At 41.8% G+C, this 20,473-nt stretch overlaps 1 protein-coding gene across 1 annotated transcript; it reads left to right on the plus strand.

The window, feature by feature from the left end:
• Positions 1-339: 339 nt before the first annotated feature.
• RNF185 (ring finger protein 185) lies at positions 340-20,254 on the plus strand. Its single transcript, XM_007061557.4, has 7 exons — positions 340-534; positions 9,149-9,380; positions 11,208-11,226; positions 11,933-12,045; positions 12,609-12,663; positions 15,037-15,154; positions 17,671-20,254. The coding sequence occupies exons 2-7, from the start codon at positions 9,199-9,201 to the stop codon at positions 17,766-17,768; spliced, it is 585 nt and encodes a 194-aa protein (XP_007061619.1). The 5' UTR covers positions 340-534; positions 9,149-9,198; the 3' UTR covers positions 17,769-20,254.
• Positions 20,255-20,473: the final 219 nt, after the last annotated feature.

The raw sequence follows: 20,473 nt of genomic DNA on the forward strand, positions 1-20,473 counted from the left end.
TTAAACCATCTCCTCTATCTCTGTATGTAGACCAATGCAGAAGCTGCACTCCTCTCGCACCCCCGCGAGGCCCGTGTGTGTGGAATCCAGGCTCTGAAGCGTGCTCCGCTGGTCTGGTCTCTCTAGTTTAGTCGAAACAATACCATTGTTTGGTGTTGAACCCCAAGTTAACCCCCGCTCCACTGCCCTAGGAACCAGTGTGTGTGGAACCAACCCCCACTCCCCGCTCCCCATGTGGAAGCTCGACTCCTTTCGCCCCGCTGCCCCCGGGGCGTGGGATCTACGTGCCCCGCCCCTTGGGGCGCAGGGCATTTGCCGCCCCCCGTCGCCCTGGCAGGCGGAACCCGATGCTGCGGCCCCGTGCGCAGGCCGAGAGGCTGGTCGCGGACAATGCAGGCGGGGCTGGGTTTCCGGGGGATCAGGTGACAGCGGCGGCCCAGGGAGGAGAAGCTGGAGCGCGGATTGGAGCCAGCTGGGAGTCTGAGTTTCGGGGCTGTTGTAGTTGCCGTGGGGGTCGCAGCACCCGCTTCTCGGGTAAGTACCAGGGGGGCGGGCCTGAGACTGCCGGGGGGCGGCTTCGAGGCCCTGCCTGGGACTGCGGGCGGGCCTGAGGCGGGAAGCGGGCTGGGGAGGGGGTCTGTGGGGCGGGGCTGTCGGGTGGGTGTGTTGGGCATCCTGTCAAGTCAGCAGTAGGTGGTCGGGAGCTGAAAGGAGAGCCCGAAACCTCTGTCTCCTCAGACAGGCGCCTCTCGCCCTTATTTTGTCCGTCCGTTCGTGTGCGGGGGGGGGTCTCCTCACTGATACACTGAACTTACACTGAACTTTATTTATTACCTGAGACCATTAACTGGGTAACTCATAAGTCTTACAAGAAAATGCCTTGGAAATCACAGTTTGTTAATGCATACTCTCCCAAACTAGCACAAGGCGTCCCAGTATCTGGCTTGGGTCAGGAGGGAAATAACCACCCCCACCCGTCCTCCGTGTGTGGCTCTTTGTAAAATGTTTTTTGGTAAACAGTCGTTTGTCCCAGTTGCACTTCTTTCTGTAGCACTGAGTGTGTTGTGACAGGTTTCAGAGTGGTAGCTGTGTTAGTCTGTATCAGCGAAAAGAACGAGGAGTACTTGTGGCACCTTAGAGACTAACACATTTATTAGGGCATAAGCTTTCATGGGCTAAAACCCACTTCATCTGACGCATGCAGTGGAAAATACAGTGGGAATATATATATATATATATATATACATATATATATACATACACACACACACACAGAGAGAACATGAAAAAAATGGGTGTTGCCATACCAACTCTAAAGAGACTCATCAGTTAAGGTGGGCTAATAATAATTAATAGCCCACCTTAATTGATGAGTCTCGTTAGAGTTGGTATGGCAGCACCCATTTTTTCATGTTCTCTGTATATCTATGTCTATATATCTTCCTACTGTATTTTCTACTGCATGCATCTGATGAAGTGGGTTTTAGCCCATGAAAGCTTATGCCCTAATAAATTTGTTAGTCTCTAAGGTGCCACAAGTACTCCTCGTTCTTTTTACTGACTGTGTTGTATTCCTCTCTCTATTTGTCTTACATTTCATCCTTCGATTTTCTTGTCCAAAATGTTTTGAGATTCTATCAAAACAGACTAAGATCGCTCTTGTCTTTTCTTTAGTGAATTATAGAATAGCAGATAGGTTTATATGTAACAGTGGGACTTCATGATTCTTACTTTTGTAACTGAGGGAGATGGCACAGCTCAATGGTTGGAGCAGGAGTCCAATAGCGAGGAGACTTGGATTCTATTCTCCTTTTTGCTTCTGGCTTCCTGTGTGTCTGCAGGGAAACAATTCTTTGTTTTACCCATCTCTAAAAGTTGGGATAATTTACACTCCCTTGTAAAGTGCTTCAGCCTCTTAACATTATTTGTCGCTCTCTATATTTAGATTTTTTTTCTCCGCAGGGACCTAAAATGTGTCATAAATGTCCCTCAAAGATGTGGCTATTTATAAATAGATTCATATTTGGGTTTTATTTCTTATCTTCAGAAGTAGTAACTTCTGATATATTTTAATTGCCATCTGGGATTGCTTTATATGCTTTAAACCACATAAAAACAATTGAGTCTTTTATTTTTTTAATTTAAAATAAAGCCTCCGCTGCCAACCTATAAAGTTCTAATAATTAGTCCACATAGTACATTTATGACTGATATAATGCTATAAAACATATTACATAATCTAATGTCATCTGAATATTTTTCTGGCATTTTCTAACTGATTATATCAGTTTTCTTTATCCCTTAGATTTGCCAAGGTTTAAAAAAGAAGTGTGTTCATAGGCTTCATTCCAAGTTTTGTTTGAGTTTTTTATCTGTTTAATGGAAGGGAGAAAGCCTTTTTCTGTTTTCCGCTATCTTTGTCTTTTACATGCTTGGTGTTCACAGTATGTTCATATAAAAAAATAAGAACCTTTTATTTGTATAGCACATTTCATCTCAATGGATTCCAAATGACTTTTTAAACATAGGCCTCAATCCTGCATTCTAATCCTCTAGCACAGGTCTGTGAAGAGTCCCACTGAATTAAATGTGTCTCTGTATTGCTGCATGGGTCCCTGATAGTAGATTAATATGCAGGATGGTGTTTTAAGCTGATGTTCAGCCTATATGTAGGGACCACTTCACCTAACACTGAAAGGCATATAGAGCACAGCAACATAAAAACCACAAAAGGAGAACAGAACATGCATGACAGGTTATGTTTCGACTCACTCTTTAGATAATCAATCAGGAGATGGGGGAAGGGAATAAAGAGGCAACTAAGTAAATATATGTTTAATAATTAACAGTTTTACTTCAGCAGGAATGTACATGCTGAGAATGTCAGGAAATAAACTTACTGTTTTTCATGGGGCTGTCAGCAAATGTCAGATCTTGCAGAAAAAGTGACCTGTGACCATATGTTAGGTATGCTTAAAGTTCAGAGAAGTCTCACATTGTAGGTTTCAGATTTGTGTTTGTTTTATGTGTGAGGGTATTCTTCTAAACCTAGTGTCAAGAGAGAGGTTTTCTTGAAACTTTTATTATAATAATGAAAACGGATTTATTTTTAAATTTGGGTCGCCATATTTGCAACAAAAACATTGTAATATTGTGTGAGTACATCAGAAGAAAGTGAACCCGAAATTTTCATTGTCCAAGCACAGAGAAATTTAGAACCTGAACAAAACAGAATCTGTCATGAGAAGCAAACTAGACTTGAAGAATTCTTTAAATTTTAGTAATCTCTTTAGTAATATAACAGTGTGACATCAGTAAAAGGAGCAAAGAAACTTACTTTTCTATACAGGTTTTTTAACCTGACAGTGTTCCTTTAAATCTCATATGTAAGATATACAGCAAAGAGAAATAATAATTAAAAATGTTAATCTGTAGTCAGTGACCTAGAACCCAATTGGAAAGCAGTTATTCTTAATATTTATGAAATAACTAACATTAAAAAGTAAACACTTCTAAACATTTTATATATCCTACAAATATAATTTATAACTTAGGTGATGTTATTTTTTGATGCTTTCTATCATGCACTCTGAATTATTGTCTATCTTTGCTCTTTGTCAATGAGATTTTTGGATGCTATAATTTAAAATGTCATGATCCCTTTTTTTCTGTGAAGTTCCTCATAATTTTCAGAGGCAAATCACTGTATCTCTGGCAAATCTCTCATTCTTCTTAGATCCAGACACTTGGTCTCTTTCACTGTCTGATGCTCCAGCCCTGCATTTCCTGGTGCATCACTCCCCCAGTTCTCTACTCCACTCTATGTCCTTAGAATATATTTCCTAAATATTTTGTGGGTATTTTCTCCTCAGTTGCTTCTTGCAGGCGCACAGATGAGCACATAAACCTCATCAGTCTCCCACGCTATTATTTCCTCCTCAATCTCTCAGACCATCTGTTGCTCTCAACTGTCATGGAACCTTCAGGCCCCAGAGTGCCATCTGCTTCTTAAAGCCCCCCTTCTCCTCAAGTATTCATCTGCTCTTTCAACCAGATTGGCTCCAGAAAAACCTGGATAACCAAAAGGGAGGCATGTTATATCCCTTCCCATATATCTTCTCTCCCCTCTGCCCCCTTTTTGTTTGTTTAAGGACATCTGCATGAAAACAAGTTACTTTTTTCTTAACAGTTCATCTGTTCCTGCTGTTTGTTCCCCATGTCGAGCGGTAATACACTGTGATATAAGTCATTTCCACAGCAACCAGTTGCGATATCACAGAGGATGACAACTTCAAATGGGGGAATAAACAGCAAGAACAGATGGACACTTAAGAAACAAATATTTTGTTTTCATGGAAATGTCTTGATAACAAAGAACAAGGGAAGAAAAGTGGAAAATCTTTGAAAACTTGCCATGAGGTCACAACTAACTCTTGCACCTTCTCCTGCCTTCAATTTCTTTAATGGTCCTGGCATTTGTGAAGTGGGACTTGAAGAGCTGGTCAAAAGGGCAAAGGTTTAGCAAACCTAGATTAGTACTGTTGCCGGCACCCAGTGCCAGAGGCGAACAAAAACAGGGGTTTGTTACCCGGTGTGCGTCACCCAATAATCACAACGGGGTGGAGAAGCAGAAAAGTTTATTTGCACTGCAAACAAGGTACAGGGAGAATAGAATCCTGCACACAGAGCAAAAAGTTACACAGGCTTTTATATATATATAAAAAAATAAATAAAAATATATATTATTTAATAGCAAGCTGCCCTAAGTATTCATATAGCCAGCCAATCCAGTTACCAACTAGCTTCCTTGTTTTTTTATACCATCTGTTAAACCATACATAAAGCTGCTTTATTTAGCATTGTTTTTTCATATTTGCCCTGTTTGGCCTTGTTTAGTTTTAGGCAGTCTAACTCTGCAACATATTGTTGCAAATCCTCAGCATAACTGCTACGAGTGCCTCCAAGCAAGGGGGGCCAAGGACACTTGAGCCTAGTACGCATAACTGCTGTGAGTGCCTCCAGGTGGGGGTGGGGGGGGAGAACACTTGGGCCTAGTGCAAGGGGGCTTCATCGACACTCGTGGTCTTCCATCCCCTCGAGTTACCTAGTGGCCATGCCCAGTGTCCCCAACAGTACCTTTGTACACCCACTTTTAATAAACACTTTTGTGTTTAATTTAACTTAAAAGCAACGATGGATTCTGAGGTGCTTATGGTGTCTCCTTCATCTGAGCACCGAATCAAATACAAAAAGGGGTTGGTCTGGCCTGTTTTAGTTGATTTTTTTAAGTCTACTTCTCTGCTTAGCATTTCTTTTAACAAGCTCAAGTGCTTGACTGAAGCTGGTATCATCTTGGAATTTACTCTCAAACTTATGAGTCTGTTCTAGTTAGAACATAAGTGATCCAGTTATTATGGAATGACCAAATATACTTCTTACCCTCTGGTTATCAAATCCTGTCTCACTTTAATTTCAAATGTATAAATAATAATGTTTGTACAATACCATAGGAGTGTGAATGGTGCTTTACAGACAAATAAATAAGATTGTCCCTCCCTGCTCCAAAGAGTTTATTACAAACTAGGTTAAATAAGGCACATTTTGCCTCAGTGAGAGATTACAACAGAGAAGTGGGTGGGAATGAGACAGTCTTGCACAGTACACACTCATGAGGTTACTTGTTTTCTTATTGTCACAGCTTATTAATTATGTTTGTAATATTTTATTTTTTTTTAATTGATGAATTCCTAATGGCGGATTAGATCTGAAAGAGGGTACTGAAGAGAGACTTGAAGGAGGTGCAGGTACGGTGTCAGGAAGCAAAAAGAAAAGGAGTACTAGTGGCACCTTAAAGACTAACCAATTTATTTGAGCATAAGCTTTCGTGAGCTACAGCTCACTTCATCGGATGCACTTCACTCCATGTGTCAGGAAGGTCTTTCCAGGAGTATGGGTAAGCATTGGAGAAAGTACAAAGACTTTTGTGGGAGAAAAGATGTGAAAGTAAGCTGAACTGGGTCACCTGACAGCTCAAGTGAGGTGAAGGGAGATATTGGCTGGAACAGAACTAATTACACCCTTTTGTTCATCTGGATTCTCTCTTGCATTATGACCAAATCTGCTTTAAAAAGAAAATTAAATTAAAGGTCTGAAAATTTGTGCTATGGATCCCCAAAGCTGTAGGAGTAAATCTTTCCCCCATCTCTCCTCCTAAAATATTAAACCAGTATTTAAGGCAGAATACCATATGAGCGAAACCTGGAACTTTGAACATTAATTTCTTGCTTCAGTCTTGGATTGTTTTGTTATTGGGGTTCATTTAAACGTTCATTATCTGAGCAAGATAAGCTAATGCTGCTAAAGATTCTGGCAGAAAGGATGCATGAGAACAGTGAAAATTGGGAATTGGTAGCATTTTCACCTGTACTCTACTAAAGCATTTTTTTTAAATGTACGGCAAACTGCCTTGCTGATGAGGGTAAATGAACCCATGTTGTGAAATGCTAGGAGTCAGCAGTGCTGAGAGGCAGTGTGCATTAAGGCATAGTAGTTGTGAACACTGAGCTGTCCTTCTGGGACCCTATACAAAATGATGTAACTGAGTGAAAAAGCTCCTGTAGAAATAAATCTCTTCTCCTTCCCCATTTGTTCTGTTGTGCTGTCATTGATGCAATACTTTAATTGGGCTCCAGTTTGGCACTTTTTTAGTCCTGCAGCGGAATTGCATTGTATGAAAAGAACTCTTCGCGATAAAAGCTGGAGAGACTGAAATTTTGTTTTATAGCTCCATATGTGTGCTTCAGCATTACTCAGGAAGCTGAGGTGACCTTTTTAGTACTTGTGGGGTAAGTTTTGCAGTCAGTAGTTTATGAAAGGTTCTGGTTGCCCTTTCCAAATACTTAATTTCTGTGCACTTGTGAAAGTTTTGGACAGTCATCTGTTTCTCTGTCTCATATGGGTATCTAGGATTTATAGACTTTCAGCATCTTGGTATCTGAGCTCCGTGTTTTTCTCATGGAAAGTGCAATGGACTAAGATTTAAATTGTTCTGTCTTGGTTGATTGTGACTGACTCGGCAGGTATAGATTTGTTCTTGACTTTTGGATTAAAAAATCAGAGTAGACTTTTGGTGTTTGTATTGAACAGTAAAAGTATCTCTCTATTCCCTGAGATGTACATGTCTTGTGCCCATGCTGTCTCCATTCTGTTAAGTGCTTTTGGATTTGTATGTCATGGAAATCCCATACTAAGGTTTATGGCAGTTATGTTTTAGCAGAAAGAAATAAAGAGAGAGAGAATCCTGTTGAGCAGACATACATGATATGTGCTGCACAGGTAACATGTTAACATGAGTCAAGAGCATGTGAGCTGTACAAATGACTGGGATGTTCAGTTGTCAGTATATCCTGGGTGCTTCTGCAACATAATTGCTAGAAATGTTCACTGCTCACTTTCTTCCACCCACACCATGACAGCAGCGGGAGGGAAGTGTGGATAAGAAACTAAGGATGTTTTAAAATAAATATATTGGATTTTTAAATTTTAATTATATATTTAAAAAAAACATAATTAGTTAAATTTGAAATTTACAATCTATGTTAAGGCCTAAACTTGTTATAATATATTTAAATAATTTTAAATTAAATACAAAAAAATATTAAGCAGTACATGTTTGCTGCCGAATTTCAAAGAAAGTCGGACTACTGAAGTGTTGTAAGTTTGTTGCTAAGCATCTGGAACCAAAATTTGTTGAAGTGCTGAACCAGATTTTGAGAGCAGATTCTCTGCACCTGCAGAAGAGGCTAACTTTTTACATTTTAGTTTATTCAGCTAGTTCAGTTCAACAGCTAGTTCAGTCAAAGTTAGGAAGGAAAAAACAGGAAAACTTGTCTTCCTCTCCCAATCTAGGAATAAAAATCAGGTATGAGAAGATGAGATCGACTGGTTTAAAAATCTTGAATGACATGGTGACCAGAAACACTCACTTCCTTTCACTAACTACAGATCATACTTCCTTTGTTTAATACATCAGCTAGTTTAAAATGCAAAACGTTACTGATCAACTTTTTTTTCTTGTGAATCCGGTACATTTAAGGTAGTTCTATTTAAAAACAAAATGTAAAATGCTGTTTGTGCATTTTAAGTGAATTCCACTCAATCTCCAAAAGGAGCTTGACACAAATCACAAGTTAAAAAAACAAAACAAAAAACTTATCTAGTAAATAGGAAAAAACCCATTTACCATTTTCTAACATCATAAAAATGTAAAAATTAAGAATCTCCATAAATGTAAATCAAGCTGTATAATTGCTTAAATAAATGTGTATAGATGCATTGTATCCCATGGTTAGCAAAAAGAAGTACCAAATTTAGCACAAAGGCTGCAATTCAGTTGCAAGTCAACATGTTTTAATTTTTACCAACCAATGAGAATCAACCTGTCTTAAGAAAAATACCAATGTGAAACACATCTAAAATTGATGATTTAAATCAATCCACCTTGGTATGAAGATCACTTCCATCCACCTTCTTTTTCCGGGCTCCTGGTAACCTGAACTAATGGACGTAAAAAAAATCCTAGTGGCATTGAATGACCAGTATGTTCCACCTGAGTCTGTGTGGGTGGGGATAAAAAAGACCTCTTTAGTTTTCTTGTAAACCTCACTGAATTCTGGAAGAAAGGTGTGACTTACTCTCCTGACATGGACCTCTGTTAAACTCCTTTTCAGTCTGAGCTCAGACATTTGTGCCCTGTACTGAATTTTGGGAAGAGCACATATGATTAAATGTACATGCATCAACAATACACTTGGCAAAGAGTAACTGCTGTTTGGTAACATTTACAAGAAGATGGAGATGGGAAACCTGTCTTAATTTTCAGCCTTGGGGTTGAGTGTGCTAGTCAGACAGTGCACCGAGAATTTTAAAGTATAGGTGATGTCAGCAGCTAGGCCATATGACAGATATTCAAGACAGCTTAACTTCTAAAAAAGACTCCTCTTGGCTACCATAAAATTGAGATGTTGGAATCCGGGATCCAAATGGTCTTTGGGCAAGTAATCTTAATAGTATTTTTCTTCTTTCAGTTTCAAATAGGACAAGAATGTAACAGTGTAATGCAAGTGGAATTTCTTTTTCTGTCTCATAGGATTCCAGTTGGAGGATTTTACTGACCTTGGATCTAATTAATTCCTGAGGATGGCAAGTAAAGGGCCCACAGCGTCTACATCCACTGAAAACTCCAGTACCGGAGGGACCAGTGGCAGCAGCAGTAGTAATGGTGCTGGGGACAATACTAATCAGGACAGCACTTTTGAATGCAACATCTGTTTAGACACTGCCAAGGATGCGGTTATCAGTCTCTGTGGGCACCTCTTCTGGTCAGTATACTACTTTCCTTAGGTAGACCAGAATACGGGCCTGGGACAAACATACTCTCATCATCCAGGAGCCGAGGCTATAACGAGGTTAAATGTCAGATGAAAAGTCCATCCTTGCAATCTTAAAATGTGAATGGGATTATGGATTTGGAATTGAATGCTGTAAACAGAAATTTGCTAATTTACTGTTCTGTCCTCAGATCCATTTTTATGTTAAATATGTAGTTACTCCAGGCTAGTGCTGTTCTCCATAAGTTTTGCTTTTGGTAGTCCTCTGGATTGTTGTGCTAAAAACTGAATTGCACAACCTTGATTAATATAATTTGGCAGAGCAATATTATTCTCATTCATGCCTTCTGGCTTGGCACACACCCACTGTATATGGGTTTAAATTCCTCTGTAACCCACCCATACCTGGAACTGCTTTGCATCTTGTCCTTGAAGCAGGCTCCGGAGTCGAAATTATGAATTTTTAGGCAAATCACACCCTCACCTCAGGCTTTCTTTCGCTGCAAGTGCTGGCAGAAATGTTGTAGAGAGCCCGTTTTTGTTGTGAAGTTATTTTTCTTTCCCCATACCATCATGGCAGTGGCACTAGCTCTTCAGGTCCACCATCTGTCCAATTTGGGGAGATGTCCCACAAACACAGTGAAAATGTTATGCCTCCCATGTGTCTTGTCTGGGTTTGAGCATTGAAGTAGATTGCCCTGCTTTTCCACAATACTTCAGTGGGCTGCAAGGGTATCTTTTTCCTCAAATGTTACTGTTTTGGTGTAGTTGAAAGATGGAATTATACAGGAAATAACCCCCTTTCCCCAATTTTTTGTTAAATGTAACAGTTTATCAACGGTTGTCATTGCTAATTGTGTGGGGTTTTAAATACTATGGATTAAATTCAGGTCTCATTTAAACCTGTGTGGTTGTATGGGTGTAAATAAGTAGAATTTGGTATCAACTGGAGGTCCTTGTTACCTCGCTTTTCTTACAATGAAACTTTCTTGTGATCACAGCTTTTTGATGAGACCACCTAAGTGGAATGACTTTTTACACCAGGATTGAAGGTCCAATCTTCCGGTGGACAATCTGCATATTGTTTATACCACTTGGAGAGCAGTTCATTGCAGTGTTTTTTATAAGTAGTCTTATCTTGTGGCCTGTTTTTGTTTGGTTTTGACTTTTTTAAAGTTGCCACAAGGACTTTAATTGAAGTAAAGTGTCTTAAAGGAGAAATTAGAATAACCCTATTCTGTTCCTCATACTTTGTACCTGTTTTAGAATTAACAGCATGATGCATAATGTACATTTCTCCAGATCTCTCCCAATATTTTAGCCACGTGTTCCTCCCTATAATTCTTAAGATTCTAACATCATACTGTTGGCATCTTTCTAATTTGCATCTTTGCCTAGGACATGAGTTCATGGGATTGGTGAGCAGAATCGGTGCAAAAAGGCCCAGAAAGATGAATTTAAGCCTTTGTGTATGCCTTTTGTGCTGATGTCTAAGGCTGTGGAACTCCTAGATGGTGAGATTACAGGGACCAAGAGTTGTGATGTGGTTTCTGTCCATTTGGCAACCTAGTGTCAGATTGTATAAACTGGAAGGGCCAGAGGAGGTCTGACTTCGGCTATACTTTCAGAAGTTCAGTTTGTTCTAATGCAAAGTTATGGTACTGACATTGCTGATTCTTTAACCTTCTGCTGTCTCTTAGGTGTGCTGTCCCCAATATACTCTCTATATTTGCCAAATCTCAGTGTAGGTTACTAACTACATTTTTTCCCTTTCTCTCTTTCTGCACTGTTATCAAATCACCCTGGGAATACCAACAGTTGGCCTTGTTTACACCAGGTAAGATCGTTTTCTTTTTACTTTGTCTTTCATCAGCTCCTATTACACAATAACCCCCTCAGTCCTCTAGGGTATTCTGTCAGAAGCTGCAATATCCCCTTCTCTTTCTAAGCACACTTCCTTCTCTCCAGGGCAACCAGAATGCACTAATTACACTTAACATGCAATCATTTGCAATCCACTTTTCCAGAGAAAGAAAAGTATAAGCCAAAAGTCCATTTTTTTCAGGGTCTTGACCACTCAAATATTTCAGTGATCCAGGGAGGAGAGGTTACATATGACAGCTGAGGGGGCTTAATATGTAGATTAAAAACTTGAAGGTCTCTTGCCACGCTTACTGTTACACCCCTAGTCTGTGTGTTAGAATCATAGAAACTAGAGATGAGACAAGACTAGTCCTGCCTCAGGCCAGTGCAGGGTTGTTTCTACAGCGTAGTTGTCAGAGTTTTCCCAGCCAAATTACAAATGTACACTTCAGCAGATGTGATATAGCAGTGTACTATACTAAACTACAGCAAGTACTGCCCAAATCTGAGGCACTTTAGCATTTCCAAAGGGTAGGCAGTTTGCCTCCTTGTTTTTCTGAATAGCTGTAGAATTCTATTTGGCTGGCTTTTGTGTGGCTATGTGAGATACATTTGCATGTTACTATTGTTCCATTGTTCTCATGGTGCCTCATTTGTTTTGTTTTATTTTTCTCTCTTAGTGGTTAGAGACCAGGCCAAACAGGCAGGTGTGTCCAGTATGTAAAGCAGGAATCAGTCGAGATAAAGTTATTCCTCTGTATGGAAGGGGTAGTACTGGGCAGCAGGACCCCAGGTAAGGAATCCAAATGCAGCCACTTCTTTGTGGAAACCACAAACCTAATTATTGTTCAGGTGATGTGTCAGATAAGAGATGGTCAAACCTTAGGTGGAGATGATATGTCTGCCGAATACATCCTGGCTCTCCCAGGGCCTGGATTCCCACACCCCGTTTCTTGCTTATCTGTGGAAATGTATTTTAACTGAATTGAACACTAATTACTAACTGAAGATGGCACATTGTGCAAAATAGTACCTGACTCGGGCAACTTGGATAGGACATTCATGGGACTGATCACAGTTTTCAAGCTCCCTTGATTGTGAAATGTAACAAGGATGTTGCTGCACAGAAATGTAGAATCTCAATTTGTGGATTTGGAACTGGAGTTTCAACTAACTGGTAGGCCTGCTGGCTCCTGCTAGTAAGCTAACCGCACGCAACTTTGCTGCAACAATTCAGTGGTCTCTGGACATCTGTGAAAGAGCAATTAATGTTTGTTCTATTTTACTAGCCAGGACAGGAAACTAATATTACACCATATATCACTATGCTTATACTAACTCTACTGTCTTTTCCAGAGAAAAAACTCCACCACGACCACAGGGACAGAGACCTGAACCAGAGAATAGAGGGGTAAGTAAAACACAAGTTGAAGTGGAAAGATGGGATTAGGATTTGGGGAGGAGGGAGACCAACTGTGGAGATCCTTTTATATTGGCTATTTTAAGTGTCTTGATACCTGATGATGTGTCGTGGATGCCTCCATTCCTCAGCATTCTACAGCATGAGTTAACTTTACTCAAACTTTACAATTAAAGCGTACAGTGTGGTGTTGCTGGGGATGTTATCTTTCATAATCAGAACATGCTCCCCATGCATAAGTGGTGCAGTGCTTCTGAAAATGGTGTGGGACATATCTCTCCTTTTTGTCAAATGAGAGGTGTCCTGGAAATGTACACTGTGTCTACTTCTGTCACTGTATGCCAAAGGTCCCCAAAGAGTGGGGCGCACCCCCCTAAGGGGCTGTGGAGGAATGTGTAGGTGGCACAATGAAGTCCAGGCCAGCCTCCATGCGGGGTGGGGAGGGAGTGTCATCCAGCCCCTCCACACCCCAACTCTGCTCCGGTCCTGCCCCCAGCCGCGCCCTGTTCCTGGCTGCGGCTCCGCTGATGGCCCCATGCCAGCTCCCAGCCTCGCCACTAGCCATGGCTCCGTTCCCAGCCCGGAGCTGAGGCTGGGGGCAAGGCTGGGAGTGGAGCCGTACCTGACTGCGGGCCCGGCTGCCAGCCTACACCACAGCTCTGCTGTGGCCCCGCTCCCGGCGCTAGAATTACCCCCTGCTGTGGCCCCAGCCTCGGTCCCTTCACCCCTGTCCATGATCCTTCCTCTCCTCCCCGACTCCCCCGGAGCTGCAGCCATGCTCCCAGCTCTGGGGGTGTGTGGACAGGGGTGTGTGGGGGGGGGGGGGCGTGATCCTCAAAAGTTTGGGGACTGCTGCTGTATGCTGGTACCCCCTTCGCTATAGAACATTACTTAACCATGTTTATGTATACACATCCTGAATGGAGTGGGGTATGTGTATGCAAACAGCAGCCCAGGTATGTAAATACAGTGAATATAAATAGTAGGCTGTACATGGGGAACAGTTATCAGGATTGACCAGAGTTTCCTGGCACAGTAAGAAGTGAGCGTGACCTGATGAAACACTTGCATATTTCCATGTAATTCAGCTTCAAGTCCCCAGAGCCCACTTGTATACCTCATTGCTTCAAACAAACAGCCCTGCTGGATATGACTGAGGAACGTTTCTATATTGAATAAATGGGAGCTCAGTAGTTTTCTCTCCGCGGAGCATTGCCTTCTTATTAAATCAGCTGCTGTGTCTTGGTGGAACCTTTTAGCAGGTGCTGGCATTAATTGGAGGAATCTGGCATAAAGACATTGCAGCAGTGATGCTGCTTCTCCAGTTTCTGAAACTGCAGGAGCTCCCATGCAAAGAAGCATTGCTGCAACTGGCCCCTTTTGTAAGGAGTTGATGACAAGACAACTGACAACATAGGCAGAAGAGTCAGAATCTTTACTAATCAAATCAAGGGGTTAGTCCAGAAACTCTAGGTCTAAGAATTATGTCACTGGGATCAGTTCTGTGTACACTCGAAGTTCGATGGTTAGAAATTAGCGTATCCTCTGGAACTGATACCACTGGCATAATTCTGAAACAAGAAGGCAATCTTCTGTGGATTGGTGGAGTCTAGGACTAGGCTAACTGTTTGCTCTCCCACAGCCATTAATTACAGTATCATTGTTTGTTTCATACTAGTTGTTTCCTAAACATTGCATCCATTTTAAGGATTTGGATGTTCCTTGATTCAGGAGTTTCATCTTTCTGCTTGGCTAGACTAACCCTGTAATTTTGCTTTGGACCCTGTACAGTCAGTTAGTGATGTTGGATCATAAAGCAACCCTTCCTTCCCTCCCCCTTCCTTGATGTCACGTCTCCCTGCATCACATTATGTTGTATATAACCTATATTGTAGGCTCCTTGGGGCAAGAACTCTTCTCCCTCCTCCCCATAAAGCTTCCTATGGTGCTGTAGGAACACAATTTTAAAGTGACTATGTGCAACACTCTACGTATATCCCGAGGAGCAATGTTGGGTAATTTTTGATGTTACTTTTGTTTTAGATTAATTATGAGTCAATATTTGCTATCCATCAAAGCTTTTTAAAAAAACAAACAGTAAGTGATATCCACTTATATAAATGATGATACAGTGTCAGATATCTGGTGAGAGAATTACAAAAACATTTAGCATTTGCTAACCTGTAGCCCTCAAACATGAGCTGCAGTGAGGTGTGGAACCATACAGGCACAAACTGAAAACTGACAGGCATTGTGATCCTCATTTAGCCTAAAGAAGTCCAGTGACAGGGAATATTTGGCTTTTACTCTGTCTTGCAGTATAAATGACAGTATGTTTCACTTCCATTTTTTTCTTCTCTGCAGGGATTCCAGGGCTTTGGGTTTGGAGATGGTGGCTTCCAAATGTCATTTGGAATTGGGGCATTTCCCTTTGGTATATTTGCCACAGCATTCAACATAAATGATGGGCGGCCTCCACCAGGTATTATGCATCTCACCTTCTGGGAAATCCCACAGGAGAATAAATTTCATATAGGTTAATTTGTATCTTTCAAGCAAAGAACCTTTTAAATCACTAACTTGTCTGAATGCCAAAGTAACCCAGTGAAAGCAACATGTCGGGAAATACCCTTTTGAACACACAGTGTTGGTGCACTGTAGAGCTAATCATTTAAGGGTGAACAACAAAGGGAAAACCTTTGCTGTGTCTTTATTATGTAAAATACATACATTTTTAAAGGTGTTTTTCTGGTGGTTTTACATTAGAAAATACCAGCTTATGACTTCTCTCTGTTTTGCTGAAGGACTTTTTGGAGGATTGAAGAACTAGAGAGCAATAGTGACACTACAGGTTAAACAGGTTTTAACAAAAAATGTTTTAAAACAGTCCGACTGAACATTCCTTCCCCTCAAGTGAGAACTGGGAAAGCCCCTTCAGTGATCTGAGCGCTTCCATTCCAGTTCTCCAAAAGATTCTCCAGGAAAACCAGAGAAGTTGAGACCTGAATTTCTAGCATTTTTAAAAAGAAGGAAAAATCATATTCTGTATATGTGGGAGAACTTTTTTGGGATGAAAAACGTTATCGGTCTTTATGTACCATAAAGAAGAAGAAAAAGCAAGAACGCTACTTTCTTTGCTTTGCAGTTCATCTTCAAGATGATCACCTGTATGCTACAACAAATAACTTCCTGGTGAATTAATTTCAATGCTGTCAATTGAATAAAACCAGTTGGGTTACTTTAGTACAGTGGCTTCATTCTGAGGATTGCCAAACAGCCTGTAAAGCTGAACTTCTCCCCATCTGCACAGTAGTTAAACTGCAAGAGCTGCCTGTTCTGGGCAGAAAATCTACAGCCCAAGCTTTCCAGGGCTGCCTATGTTAAATCTTTTAGGCAATAGTCTGCCATACTGTGTTTAGAGTAAAGGAGTCCCAGTACATGTATTTCATTTGGAATAATGAGAGAGAACTAAACTGGATTCTTAAGCTCTTGAAAGGGCTGCTAAGTTGTATACCCTTTGGCATCTTAGCATTTAGCCCAGAGGTGGGCAAACTACGGCCTGTGGGCCACATCTGGCCTGCAGGACCATCCTGCCTGGCTCCTGAGCTCCTGGCCGAGGAGGCTAGCCCCCGGCCCTTCCCCTGCTGTTCCCCCTTCCCCTGCAGCCGTGCCGCCAGTGCTCTGGGCGGTGGGGCTGCACGCTCCTGCAGGGCAGCACATCTGGCTTCAGCAGGATGACGCGGCTGCCAGACATGCTGCTCTGAGCGGCATGGTAGGGGGGCCGGGGGGTTGGATAAGGGGCAGGGGGTCCCGGAGTGCAGTCAGCGGACAGGGAGCAGGAGGCGGTTGGATGGGATGGAGGTTCTGGGTGAGGGATCCTGGGTGAGACGGTTAGGGGGCAGGGGTGTGGATAGGGGTCGGAGCAGTCAGGACGGGGGGAGGGGTTTGGATAGGGGCGGGGTCCCAGGGTGGGGCGGTTGGGGGGAGGGTCCCAGGAGGGGGCGGTCAGGGGACAAGGAGCAGAGGGGTTTGGATGGGTTGGGGGTTCTGAAGGGGGCAGTCAGGGGGCAGGAGGTGGGAGGGGGTCGGATAGGGGGCAGGGGCCAGGCTGTTTGGGGAGGCACAGCCTTCCCTTCCCAGCCCTCCATACAGTTTTGCAACCCCGATGTGGCCCTTGGGCCAAAAAGTTGGCCTACCCGTGATTTAGCCCATTAGTTGTACCTTGCTTTGTACTATCTGCTTGCGTAAGAGTGTGTCTGTTTGGAGCTAGAGACCGTGTGGATTTGTGGTGGTTCGGGTTAAATAAGTACATAAGAATGGCCATACTGGGTCAGACCAATGGTCCATCTAGCCCAGTAGCCTATCTTCTGACAGTGGCCAGTGTCAGGTGCTTCAGAGAGAATGAACAGAACAGGAGATTGAGTGATCCATCCCTTGTTATCCACTCCCAGCTTCTGGAAATTGATTGCCAGTAATCCTTTTTTAAATCTGTTGTTCATCTGCAGGCTCAGTATTTTGTTCCGGGGGGGACACTTAGTTTTGAGCTCCTTTAAGCTTCCCACTAGTTTTATTGGTATAAGACTCCCCTTAAGATTTTCTGTCTGTTTATAACTTGCTTATTCTGAGGTATATTCCTCTTGTGAAGGACAAAGGTCCTGATGCAAAACTTTGTAGTGTAGAAACACCTGGCTGAGGTAGACTTACTTCAGCATTGTCTTCTGTAAATCTCTGGTGAGGGCTGCCTGCTCGAGTAGGGTCACGTCCCCAGGCCTACTTAAATCTTGCTTTGTGGAGCTGACGTTTTACATTCCTTCCTAATTCCCAGTGTGAGCGAGGCAGTCTGAATCATTCCTGTAACAGAGAAATTTTGCCAGTAACAGTCGGTCAGCTGTTGGGTTCCTTGCAAATCTCTCTAGACTTGTGAATATGCTATGTGCAGTATATACTACATCTTGAAGAAGAGGAAAGAACTGAACTGTTTTACTTCCTGTTTTTCAGCTGTTCCAGGGACTCCCCAGTATGTGGATGAGCAGTTCCTATCCCGCCTCTTCCTGTTTGTGGCTCTGGTGATCATGTTCTGGCTGTTGATTGCATAACTGCTCTATACCCTGTATATTCCTGGTCATCAGGGTCTCTGACCTAGTTAAAAACTGCTCCCCCATCCCACTTTAAACCTTTTGGTGTCTGGTTCCATAGCTAATCACAAGTTCCAGGAATCAGTGGTGCCACAACACATTGAGGAATCTCGCATGTTGCACCAGAACCTTGGAATTAAATAACAGTTAAAAAGCATATTTTACCTCGGCCATGTGTCATACCACTGGTATCCAGATACAACCATGGACCTAGCTTTGAGCTTCACTCTCAAAGGGAGCGTTGCTTTGAAATCCTGTGCCAATCAGCTAGGCCAGGTTTATGTGGAAGGCACTGGTACTGAAGGAGTGTGGGCTGGTGAGGAAAGGAACCTACTGCATTGTTCATCAGTATCACGTGTGTAACATCCATGATTGGAAAGAAATGCATCAATTGAAGTTCCAGAACATTTTTTAATCTTTTTATATCAAAGTCCAGTTCTTGCCAGGAAATATCTTGCAGCACCAGTAAGACTTCTTTGGGAGGGCATCTGCCTGAAAATGGAATCAGCTTTGGAGACCAGTGTTCGATACTTGCTGTTACTCACCAGAGTTGTGAAAAGTCCATGGCACTTGAATGGCTGTAACAGGAGGGGTTAAGAAACTTCAGCCTAAAATTGTAAAATAATCTGAATTTTCTGGAGCTAGACACTTGAAAATTCTCTCATCATGGGGTTGGGTAGGGTTGTTGGACAGTAGAGTACCTCTCTGGTCACACGCAGTGCTGTTACTCAGTGACAAAGCAGTGTTTGTTTTTTCTTGGGTTTGTGCAGCGGTCTTTATTCATGGATAGTACCTTCATAACTCTGTTACTGTAGCTGCACTCACTCCTTCTTCCAAAGTTGAGACTTCCAGGACTATTGTGTACTCTGAATAAAATCATTTTACAGATCTGAGATCATCTTGTTTTGGGGGAGAGGCCACAATGGGGATTTATTAAGTGAGTTGTGAGGTTAACTTTTCAAACACATTTATTTTGGCAAAAAATTAAATCTAAACTTGCCTAGCAGGTGCCACTGTAGGGAATAGTATAAGACCATTTCCTGTATGGTAGTGCACAGCTGCTTCCAGCCTATAAGGAATGGCTGTAGTGCACGAGCTCCTGCAGGTTTACCAAAGATGATCATTTGAAGGACAGCAAATTATAAATACTTTTGTGCCTGGAGGAGGATGTTGCAGAAGGTGTGCCCACAACTCTGAAAGCTTTTATGCAATTCTGTTAGGTATGAAGCTTTAAAAAGTGTTTGATTGATTCTCTGGGTCCACAGTACCTGAAATATGAGGGATTTTTTTACCTCTGTTTGATTTTCTCCTAATTCTAACTGGACACTTTCAAAAGGATTCTCTTTTGTTTTTATTTTGAGATGCTGTTTGTTTGACTCAGATCACTAATAGAGATTAACCTTCTGTAGAGAGGAATTTTGTGACTTCCTGGGCAATAAATCATGATATTTGACAAAACAAATCAATATATAGAATCTCACTCACTTGTTTCAGGAGCTAGGCTTTTTTGCATGTACAAGGATGAAGTGCCTGGGCAGGACAACCGTGAGTAGTAGCAATGAAACTTACTTGCCTAAACACAAGCTGTTCATCCATCTGTAGCATGATGATGTGGGAGGAGCAGTTAGGAGTTTTGTTTGCCTGCCCCAAAAGTCTCAGCAAGCAGGATTTTGTAAAGCTGGCTTCTTCAATAGTTTACCTCATCCATCGTATACCAAGATGCAAGATCTGGTTGAGTATAGGTAATTCAAGTGCTGCTTGAACAGTGCAGGCACTTTAGGAGTTTCATCCGTTCTAATTGGCTTCTGTAGTGCATATTTTGGAAATTAAGTGCATTTTTATCATCAGCTGGCCACATTATGAAGCTTTTTCACTGCCTTGATGTTTTATTGAGAGGCAGCTCCACCTACTGGTGAAAAGGGAATGTTCATCTGCTAATGTAAAAGGGATTTTATTTCCTTCCCTTCTCCCATTATTCTGAGAAACTGCTATGCTAGGAAAGAGTGAGTGTTCTTCTGGAAGTAATCTGCTATGAAGTTTATTTCTTCAAAGCTTTTATCCTTTGAAGATGACTGTGAGAAATTCAGCTGTAACATGAACAAAAGAGGTATTAAACCAGACAACATTTTTTTATTTTAAAATATAAACTTTTTAGCTTATTTTGCCAGTTGCTCTTGAGAAGCTGAAGGGGTGAAGACTGAAATGGCTGCAATGATAGAATTTAGAGTCATTAGTTTCCTGGCAATCCAAGAATGAGATAGCTTAAGTGTTAATGCTTCTGATTTTCTTAGTGTGCATTTTGTATTGTATCATTTTTCCCTTCCTTGTATTCAGACTGCACATGGCCTGCAGTTAGAGAAAGATGGCACATACAGTGCAACCCTTTACTGTTCACTAATTTTCACTGTTGTGAAAGTGATTTAGAATAAAAAATGGTTTTACATTGACCTAAGCCTATGTGGATTCCTTTTGTGTAAGGAAGTGTAGTGCCCTTGCCCTGTGCTACTTGGAATTATCACTGTAGGAGGCATTACTGTGAACACAGTAGCAGAAAAAAAATTATATCTATATTATTGTGGGAAATGTTAGCAGTATCATAGCCGCTGTTGGTACACCTGCTCTGTAGATGTATGTCCATGATGTATTCTTCATGCAAAGAAGAAACC

This window comes from Chelonia mydas, chromosome 15 (genome assembly GCF_015237465.2).
Source record: "Chelonia mydas isolate rCheMyd1 chromosome 15, rCheMyd1.pri.v2, whole genome shotgun sequence".
NCBI lineage: Eukaryota > Metazoa > Chordata > Testudines > Cheloniidae > Chelonia > Chelonia mydas.

Coding starts and splice junctions, on each gene's coding strand:
- RNF185 (XM_007061557.4), top strand. CDS start 9,199: ATGGCAAGTAAAGGGCCCACAGCGTCTACATCCACTGAAAACTCCAGT. Junction 12,046..12,608: donor ACTGGGCAGCAGGACCCCAG/GTAAGGAATCCA, acceptor TGTCTTTTCCAG/AGAAAAAACTCCACCACGAC. Junction 12,664..15,036: donor CTGAACCAGAGAATAGAGGG/GTAAGTAAAACA, acceptor TCTTCTCTGCAG/GGATTCCAGGGCTTTGGGTT.